Source organism: Nannospalax galili, unplaced genomic scaffold (assembly GCF_000622305.1).
Source record: "Nannospalax galili isolate Female #2095 unplaced genomic scaffold, S.galili_v1.0 scaffold158, whole genome shotgun sequence".
In the NCBI taxonomy this organism is placed as follows: domain Eukaryota; kingdom Metazoa; phylum Chordata; class Mammalia; order Rodentia; family Spalacidae; genus Nannospalax; species Nannospalax galili.
The window spans coordinates 9,418,294-9,428,228 of record NW_008345290.1 but is presented as its reverse complement, the minus strand read 5'-3'; the positions used below and the strand labels follow the sequence as shown (position 1 = coordinate 9,428,228).

General features: G+C 46.1%; 1 protein-coding gene across 2 annotated transcripts; it reads right to left on the bottom strand.

The window, feature by feature from the left end:
• Window positions 1-6,832: 6,832 nt before the first annotated feature.
• Window positions 6,833-9,900, bottom strand: Prr15 (proline rich 15). Of its 2 annotated transcripts, none has more exons than XM_017800213.2 (2): window positions 9,524-9,900; window positions 6,833-7,925 (listed from the first exon to the last, which is right to left on the bottom strand). In XM_017800213.2, exon 2 carries the CDS (start codon window positions 7,774-7,776, stop codon window positions 7,399-7,401), a length of 378 nt encoding a protein of 125 aa, XP_017655702.1. In that variant the 5' UTR covers window positions 7,777-7,925; window positions 9,524-9,900; the 3' UTR covers window positions 6,833-7,398. The 2 variants fall into 2 exon arrangements, with proteins under 2 accessions (XP_017655702.1, XP_029423417.1); XM_029567557.1 differs by lacking the exon at window positions 9,524-9,900 and adding an exon at window positions 8,129-8,147.
• Window positions 9,901-9,935: the final 35 nt, after the last annotated feature.

The window sequence follows — 9,935 nt, the reverse complement described above, 5'->3', positions numbered from 1 at the left end:
GAGGGGAAAAAGAATGAGGAGAGAGAGAGAGAGAGAGAGAGAGAGCGAGCTGAAAGCAGTTCCAATGACTTCAGACTATCTGGGGTACTAGTTCATAGAACTGTTAAGCATAAGGAGCTGTTGTGAATTTGAAGGAGGTAAGCCTGTAGAAATGCAAATTTCCTCTACATATTATTACCACACAGTGATATTTCCTACGATATCTTCATCCATGAGATTCAAAGTTCAGGAATAATTATTTTAGTGTCCACTGGCACAGTGATCAGTTCTAGAGGGTGGATTTCAAGCAACTTCTCCTGGGGAGCACCACAGTGACTTCTCTACCAATCAGGAATCATAACTGTACTCTTTCCAATAAGACTTTAGAGGGTTGGAGGGAAGAGGGATGTACCTTGAGTGCTCTGCTGCAGCCCAAGGAGTGGTAGTTTCTCATTTGCTTAGAGTCCTACAGTCTTTAAGGTTTCCTCTACCTCTTGGTGGCCACTCCCTGTTACTTTGGTCCCTTTTTTACGTCGATTATCCTTTTTCATAACCTTAGCCCTTCACCTCTCACGCGCTAGGATAGCAGGCATGTGCCACCATGTCTGGCTCTCTTCTAATGGACTCTAGCTGTTTCCCTACCTTCAGAGAACTCTCGACCTGCCCAGACACAGCCTACGTCCTGAGAGAGAATAAAGAAAGATTTTGGCCCTACTAGAAACTATCTGACCTACCAAGGTTCTTGGAGTTTACATAGGTACATTGAGAATGAGTGTTGTCCCTTTAAATTTCCCCGAGTTCCCCAATTGAAAGGACACAGAGACTCCTCAAGTAGGAATGCTCAGAGGCATATCCCAATAAAGTGATCAGTGATGATGGCAGGAAGGAGGCCCATAACCAGGAAATGGATCATTAGTTGACTTTCTGTCGCTGTGGAAAAATATGAGAAATAATCAACTTGGAAGAAAGAAAAGTTTGTTTTGGCTTAGAGTTTCATGTTTCAGTCATTGGTCACTAGGCCCTGTTGCTTTGGGGTCTGTAGTGATATAGAACATCATGACAGACAGAATGTGGTAGAGTGGACTACTTACGTCATGGCAGTTGGGAAGCAAAGCAAAAGAATGAGAAAGGGTCTCAATAGTCCCTCCAGGGATGGTCTCATGACTTTTGTTTGTTTTCCTAGTTTTTTTGTTTTATTTTTATTTTATGTATATGAGTATTTTGCCTGCATGTATGTATGTGCACCGGTGTTGTGAAAAGCCCACAGAAGACAGAAAAGGGTATCAGATCCCCTGGAACTAGAGTTACAGATGGCTGTTTGCTGCCATATGAGTGCTGGGAACTGAACATGGATTGTCTGCAAGAGCAGCCAGTGCTCTTAATCACTGAACCATGTCTCCAACCCCCTGTTTGTTTGTTTGTTTGCTTGTTTTAATACAGGGTCTCGTATAGCCCATGAATGAGCTTGAATTCTTGAACCTTGGGCCTTCACCTCTCACTTGCTAGGATAGCAGGCATGTGCCACCATGTCTGGCTCTCCAATGACCTTTCATTAGGCTCTCCCTCCCAGAGGTTCCAGTACCTCCTCATGGTGCCACAGGCACCTGAGCCTGTGATACCTATGGGCCTTTTGGAGACATTCGGGATAGAAATGATGTTAGTGAGAACACACTGAGATGCCTTGAGGCTCTGCAGGACTGAGTGGAAGGAATGTGATGCCTGATGGAGGTGACGAGATGGACAGAAGTCTGAAGACAGGCCAAGGCACACCCCCAGGGGAACCATGGAAAGGTTGGACATGGATGGCAGACCTTGTGAAGGGGTGTGGCCTTCTCTGCTGGGTTTTAGAAACAGGAGAAGAGTTGAGAAGTTACTGTCTCCACATTGCCATGCTTGAAGGGATATGTTCCTGATCTAGAACAGCATCAGTGGGAATGTAAAAAAGATTTCAAAGAATAGTCCATCAGCTTTATAACAACATTGTGGACTCTTCAGAGTTAATTATGAGGAACAAATGAAATAATAGATATGGAAGGTGTTTCTTTTTCTTTACAGAGCTGGGGATGAAATTTAGGGATATCACATGCTATATCCTCAGCCCTAAAGCACACTTTGCAGGGGTGTACAGGTGTGTGTGTGTGTGTGTGTGTGTGTGTGTGTGTGTGTGTGTGTGTGTGTATGTGTGTAGGACAGAGGTCAACCTCTAGTGTAGTTCTTCAGGAGCTGTCCACCTTATCTTTGAGACAGTAACTCTCATTGGATCATGCCATTTGGGCCAGGCTGACTGACCAGCAAGCCCCAGGGATCTGCCTGGCTCCAATTCCCAGAGCTGGAATTACAAACACATGCCACCATGACTGGAGTTTTATGTGGGTGATGGAGACTGAATTCAGACCCTCCTCCTTGTATAGCATTTTGTCAACTAAGTTAGAGCTATCTCTCTAACCCCTAAAGCACAGGTTTTCAATACTAATCTACCACAATGTGTGCAGTTTGATTTGCAATATGAATAATTAAGCTCAATGCTCCTACATAGAGGGAACACCCCGGTTGCCAGGTCAAAAGGCAGCATGGTGGCAGAAGCATCCAGTCACAGTACATAATCTTAGCTTTTCCTCCCCTCCCCTCATCTTATAATCAGTACCAGGTAACCGGTGCCTTCTCTGTTAAAGTAAACAGTTATATAATTTTACTACCAGTTACTTAAAATAGCAGCACACTAAAAAAGTTTTTAAAGCTGGTAAATAAACTCCATCCCCTCATTTTATGGCAGAGTAAACAAACTCCTAGGATTTCTCTGAGAGCATTGGAACAGGTGTCTTGGAACAGTGCAGGGGGTGGGTTTCTGCTGGTCATACTCATGGGTGTGAACCAACGGTTATGCTTATTCACCAGCCACTAAAAGAAGCTCATAATCCAGGATACTTGTAACCCAAGGCAAAATTCCTTTGAAAAAGACACAGAGATGCTGGATATTGGCCTCTTATCCCTACCCAATCAACAAATCAGTCTAATCATGACTAGGGATCTTTGGCTCCCTCAACATGAAATGTTCCAGCTTTGGGCCAGAAAATTTTAACTCTTGGATGAGCAATCACATTCTACACCCCAGAGTAAAGACAGATCTTTTTGGGCTCTTATTAATGCATGAGGTTATGCCAAAGACTCTGGCATGATGATCGTGAGCCCACCATTTTATCTGCAGCCCCATTTGGTTAGATTCTTCATTTGGCATACCCAAGGGGATTGCTGATCTTCTACCCTCTGCAGTAAATGAGTGTCCTCATTTATCATGGCTTCCAACTCTTACCTTCTGGAGCCAATGCTCAGCTGTCTCTGCAAGGTCAACCTTATGCAGTTTCCTCACATTCCATCTCTTCAGAAATAAGTTTTGGACATTTGAGCTATACATTCTAGGCTCCAAATCTGCAGGGCCATCTTCAGATACAGTGGTTGGCAAAACACTCACAGGGCCTCCTGGTTCCTCCTCTTCTGAGCCTCATAGAACACATGTGCCATGGCTCAGAGTAAAGGTAACAGTGGAGGCAGGCAGGACTGAAACTGGCTGAGAAGAACAGTGCTACACGGGACAGCCAGCTCATTGAAGGTCATATTCACCCCGAGTTCCACAGCTATTTCTAGACAAGTGTGCTTGTAAGTTGACATCTCAATGTGTAAAATACCCCATCCCACTTTCTACTTGTCATTGAGGTAAACTTATTTCAAGAAAGACTCTCTTAAAAATTTTATATAGGTATTATAAAGTCTTTCAAGAAGAAAATAGACTTAAAAAGTCAGCTTACTGCTGGGCATGGTGGCGCATGCCTTTAATCCCAGCACTTGGGAGGCAGAGGCAGGCGGATCCTTGTGAGTTTGAGGCCAGCCTGGTCTACATAGTGAGTTCCAGGACAGCTGGGGCTACAGGGAGACCCTGTCTCAAAAAGAGCCCCCCCCCCAAAGTCAGCTTATTATATCTACCAAGCTAGCTTTTCTAGTGTCACTGACATGTTTGAGCCTCAGAAAAAGAATATTTTTCCTTTTTTTTTTCTCATAAAAGGTTCTTGGTCATTGGATATCAATGGTCATTCACTTATTCCTTAATTTGTTTTTACCTTTTATTCGAAAAATTTCTGATCAATTTTATGATTTGTTTCAAGGCATCAAAATGTTTTGTGTACCTCAGGAAAATACTTCTGACAAAGTTTTTGCCAAAGTTCCTGTTCATTATCATGTTTATATTTCCCTTCTAAAGATTGCTCAGGACCGGATGTGCTAACTTTAGATGACATTTCAAAATAAAAATTAAAAAAAAAAACCTGGCCGAGTCTTAATGCTGAACCTGAATATCCTTACTATACATGCAAAATTGAGTCTCTGAGCTTTTGAAGTAAAAGGGTGCGGTGAGAAACAGAAGGTCAAACGGGCATTCAGGAGAAGGAAACACCAGTCACTCACTGCTCAGCTACCAACTTTGCAAAGAAACTCACTGAGGCAGAATTATCCATGTGTGCAATTATCATGGTTACAAGACTATCTAGTCAACACGTCCCTGGACTTGTGTGTTTTCTTTCATATCGTTTGGAAGCATAATATTACAATTTCTGTAATGGCTTCCAAATCTGTGAATGAAGTCTCACACATGTAAGGAAGTTTAAAGAAAATGAAATTCTCTAATGAACTCCAAATTTCATTCTGCTGTGGTTTCCCTTTATTTACTATAAGTTATCTCCAGTTTTAAAAAGCTTTAAAAGTCTGTAAGGATTCTGGGGATGTAATTAATTGGCTGCAAAGCACACAAATCCCAGAAAGACACTTTTGTCAAATTATCTTATCTTACTCAGGATCTTATTAGCCCACTGATTTTTCGTGGTTTCAGATTTCCCTGAATTGGGATTAAATCAGTGTGTTCTTCCCACTGCATAATTTAGGAATGCTTAAAAACGATGTAATTACAAACCTCAGTGGTAGATTGTGAATTGCGTTCACCATCATCACTGTGGTGAGTATGGTTTCCATGGCTTTGTATCTGTTATTGGATACCCATGGCAATTATAGGCTTGGATGAGATCCAACACTACACATGGAAGCTGGGGAAATGCCAATGTTTTGTGGATTTAGAGGAATTTTGAAGGGAAAAAGTTATTTAAAATAATAAAACAGTTGATGAAAGAGTGAGTATAAGGTTTTTACATTACGCAGGTGCAACCTTAATTTTATACATGAGAACAGTCTTAGCCTATTGACCTTCCTGAGGGTGGAAGACAACACTTTGGGTAACTACTGATTCTAATTTGTAGTGCTTCCTACAAATTGAAATTGAAATGCCTTGTGAAGGTTCTCCAGATCCATATTCCTCATCTGCTCACTCCAGCCCACACTCCCCTCCTTTACATGGACTTTCTTTCCAAGTTCTCAATTCTCTCATTCTCTACACACAGGAGGCCCATTTGAAACTATGGGCAGTCGGGCTGGAGAGATGGTTCAGCTGCTAAGAGCACTAGCTGCTCTTGCAGAGGACCTGGGTTCAATTCCCAGCACCCACATGGCAGCTAACAACCATCGGTAACTCCAGTTCCAGGGGAATCTGACGCCTTCTGCTGCCCTCTGAGGCCATTGCATGACATGGGTGCAGTTACACACATGCAGGCAATACACTTGTATACATAAAATAAAAATAATAAATAAACTTAAAAAAAAAAAACTATGGGCAGTCTTTCTCATCCAGGAAGTCCATGCTCCTGAGACACCAACCACATACTTTCTGATTCTAATTGTATGTCAAAAGTCCTTTCATGCTTACAGAGAACACCACTAACACCACCACCACCACCAACAACAAGGAAATTCATGTAATTTCTCTGTTAGTGTAAGGTGTTCATAATCTACAGGTAAATAATTTCCAGTAGTTTCCTTTAGAATACAGTCTTAAGTATGTCGAAACTGCGGTATTAGATTCTAAGTTTCCTATTCTTCTGGCACACTCAAGTCATGAATTTAAATTCTTTTTAGCTACCCTCATCAAATTTCTCTGAGGTATATTTAGATAATCAACATGTTTTAGTATTTCATAAATAAGTAACTTAATGGAAATAAAAACTAGCCTCTCTAGATATAAAAATTGAACAGTTCCAATTGTTTCCTTTTCTCTGTCTAAAAAGATACACACTTTGATCAGCTTAATTCCCTGTTTTGCATTTGTTTATAAATGAAGTGAATTGTGCTGGGAAGAGTTTTGTCTCCCAGTGAACACAATAACTCTCTTGTGATTTGCTGAAATCAGGTGGTATTCATTTACTCTCTTTCTTGAAGTTCATAGTAAAAGCAAACAGGTAAAATTTTTTTTGTTAAAATCTTCAGCTTGATAGATCAAAGACTTTGAAACTAGACAAATGTAGACCTTAGACTAAAAGACATAGGCTTTTGAAGCAACCCAGGTGGTGGGGAAAAGGCAGCTCTGCACAAACTGAATGAGTTTAGTCCATGCATTAAAACGTTTTCAGAAAATTCTTGTGAGGTTAACAATGGGTACTGAAAAGGGTGCATTACTGCCTTTGTGATTTACTCTAGGGAAAGTAAAAGGAGAATTTAGGTACAATGAATTGGTACCTCCCTTTCTTGAATTTGATTAGCAAACTGGAACATTTGGCCAACTGGTTCCAGCTGGGTGTTGCTGGTGTCTAGAAACCTCTCCCTGCAGCTTTCCTACAGTAGCTGCTGTGTTGTGTAGCAAATAATTAACCTTGTCACCTGGGACCTTGCATGCCTGCTTCTAAGTATGATGAGTTTCAAACTTCATCTGGAAAAAAAGAATACAGATCACCCCATCTTACAGTACAAGTTTAATAGTCCACACTAAAGCAGGCCACACACCTTCACAGCTCACAGTGGAAGCAATCCTGCCTTACTTCACAATGCTTCTAACTTAAGGGTGGGTCTGGCCCATCCATTTGGATATGGATGGAGTAAGTAACTCTAAAGTGCACTTCTCAGTCACTAAAAACAGCATTGTGAGTTCTCTCCAGAATCCTCAGTAAGAACATGGCTTCCTCCTTTGAGAAGTTGCAGAATTGAAGTTCAATTACTGTCTCAGAAAGATTCATCTACCCATCTGACACCCACAGGTGATTTGGAAAAAGCCAAGACCTCAGAATAGCTTTTTGAAGGAAACAAAACCCCCAACTTCCTCAGCAGCAGATACCCTTCCTTACCACAAATAAATACTGAATGCATCTTTGAGCCATAGGGTATTGAAGACTCAGTTGACACTTCACTTTCCAGAAAAAATTAATTCTTGAAGGCTTTGTGTGAATATTCTGAACTTGGGTGAGACACCAAGTGCTGAGCAAGTCAGAACTCTCCAGTTTAGACCTGGGGGGGTAGGGGAGTAGTGCGCAGGACAGTCCTGGAAGCCTGCTCAAGCTATTTCTTGTCCTCCTGGGGGTCGTCTGGAAAGTCGGCCTCCTCAGGGGACCTGTCTCCTCCGGGGAGCAGTGTGGCACGCATTTTCCTCTTCTCCTTAAAGCGACCAGAACGCGAGATCTTCAAATTGCGCCGGCTGTTGGCTACTTTCTCCGCGCAGAACTTATCTGGCCTGGGGACCTCCCCGGCGTCCCCGAGGAGCACGTTGGGGTGCTGGTTCTCTTGGGAGCAGCTAGTCCAGTCCGAGTCCTGCGGTGAGAGATCCCCGGGGTCGAGCTGGGCCTGAGGCTGAGCCCCCACAGTGACTTCTTTACTTTTCTTCCTGGTTAGTGATTTCCACCAGGGGTCAGAGCTGCCTGTGCCGCCGCTGTCAGCCATGGCCAGCAGGCTGGGAGACCCTGGGCGCCCCGCTTGGGGGAAAGGCCTGGGCCAGGAAGGCCCGGCTCTGTCCCTAGTCTCGGGTCGTTTACTCCAGCCCTTCCTGGCTTCTTCCCCAGCAGGCTGCGGGTGGGAGTGGAGGCAGCGCCCTGTACAGGGAAGAAAATAACACTTGCGTTGGTCAAAGTCACCGGTCTCCCATTTTCATGTCCTCCCTCCCGATAGGTCAGCAGAGGTTGAATCGTCCCAGCTCCAAACCCCGGGTCCCCGAGAGCGGAGAGGGAGGGCAGAGAGCGACCTCGGTGTGGCACCGCGTGATGGACAGGCTGAGCCTTGAACTCCTGGGCCTCACCTTTCCCTTGGCTCCTGGGAAGCATAGAGGTCACCCAGGGGAGATCCTAGCCATCCGGATGAGCCCGGCTCCAGAGGGATGATGGCTGGCCCTGCTCACTCAGTCTCACTGTAGAAGGACCTGGTACTGGTGCCCACTGGCCGTAGACGGCCTTCTTTCCTAAGAATGCCCAGGGAGAGGCTTGGCACCAAGTATGTCCCGCCCACTACAGGTGAATGATGAGGACCGGGCCAAATAGACCTGAATTTCTTCAAACCCTTTTCCCTTTACGCCACGTCGCAGGATCTTTTTGGACACGAGACTTTGGGGAACTTAAATCCAAACCAGAAAAGGACACGCTCATGTTGTTTGTTTTGCTTCTTTTAAACCGCTTTAAACCACTTCTGCCTTGTGACTCTCAGACAGCGTCTAGACTTAATTTCCCTTGAAAACCGCCATCCCACTCTTCCTTTTACTCCCTAGAGGCCAATCCCACGATTTTAGGAAGGCCACGCGCCACAGCCAATGTTGGGATGAGGCCAAGGGGCAAATGTCCTCCCCTGCTCCCCCTTAGCTATGTTTTAAAATGTGTTTCGCGCCTGTACCATGTAGCTCAACTCTTGGGCAGTTTAGTTACAGATTAAAGACTGTGCTTTCTCTCAAGAAATACCAACCCCTGAAGGAGAGAGCAACCAGGAACTCCAAACTATGGGCTTCTGGCCCTAACTCTGAATAGCGGAGCCAAAGTTTGCTGGCTGCTGCTGCTGCTAGCTGGTCTCCTCGCCGACGTTCAGTAGGTTCTGCGGCTCCCAGCTGCCGTGGGTGCGCAGGGCTCGCGCTGGCAGTTTCTTGATTCCTGCCGGGCTGCTTCCCAGCTCAGGCGCTGGGATTCGCCAGTGCGTGAGAGACAGAAACTTTGGTGGTGTTTGTTGTTGCAGGTTTTCCTCAGAACTGCCAGAGAGAGGAAGTCCCAGCGCCTACCCGAGGCTGCGAGGTCTCGGCGGAGTCCCGAAACCCTGGCACCAGCTCCTCCCCGGGATGTCCCGAGGACACTCCGGCTGGGACTCAAAACCGCAAAAGCCAGAAGTTCTTTCTCTACAAGCGCCCACACCCTCCGCACCATTTGGCACCTGGGTTTGCAAACACCCCACTCCCTCCTGCCTTGCAGACAGGAAGGGCTCACCCCAAGGAATTTATTAATGCCTGTGGGCTGCCTCGTCGCCTCGGTACCCCATCCCACAAAGGCTTTGGGCGAATTGCGCAAGGAAAAGTTGGCAAATTATGCGAAAGTAAGTAGAGCGCAGTTCTGGGCGGCAGGAGGAGGGGAACCGCGGGGCGCCGGAAAGCACCCGAGTGACATCATACCGCCAAGCTCTGTCTCGGCTTCCCCTCGCAGAAGCACCCCGGGTCACTCACCTGCTGGGGCTTCCTAGGCCTGGCGTGGTAGCGCCGCGGGGCGCCTTGAGGCCACCTGCAGCCCAGGCGCAGTGCCCCAGGCCGCGGTCGGGGACAGATGCGGGAATCGCTGCCGCGAGTCTTGCCTTGGCACCTTCACCCAGGATGCGGGAGCAGCCTGGGCTGGCAGCGCGATGGGTACAGGTCGCGAGATTCTCCTGTGAGATTCTCCGCCCTAGGGTCAGCAGTTTTTTCCGATGGGAGCCTCACATTGTCCCTGCTTCGGGTTAGCGCTGCTCAGGAGTTCGGCGGAGGAGGTGGGACCCTGGCTGCTCACTCCTGGAGCACTGAGCCTTTCCAGGCAGGCGTCGGTAGGAACGCGCAGAGATGCCTGCCCACCTGCTGGTCGCTGGCCAAGGGACTGAAGAGGCCG

Coding starts and splice junctions, on each gene's coding strand:
- Prr15 (XM_017800213.2), bottom strand. CDS start 7,776: ATGGCTGACAGCGGCGGCACAGGCAGCTCTGACCCCTGGTGGAAATCA.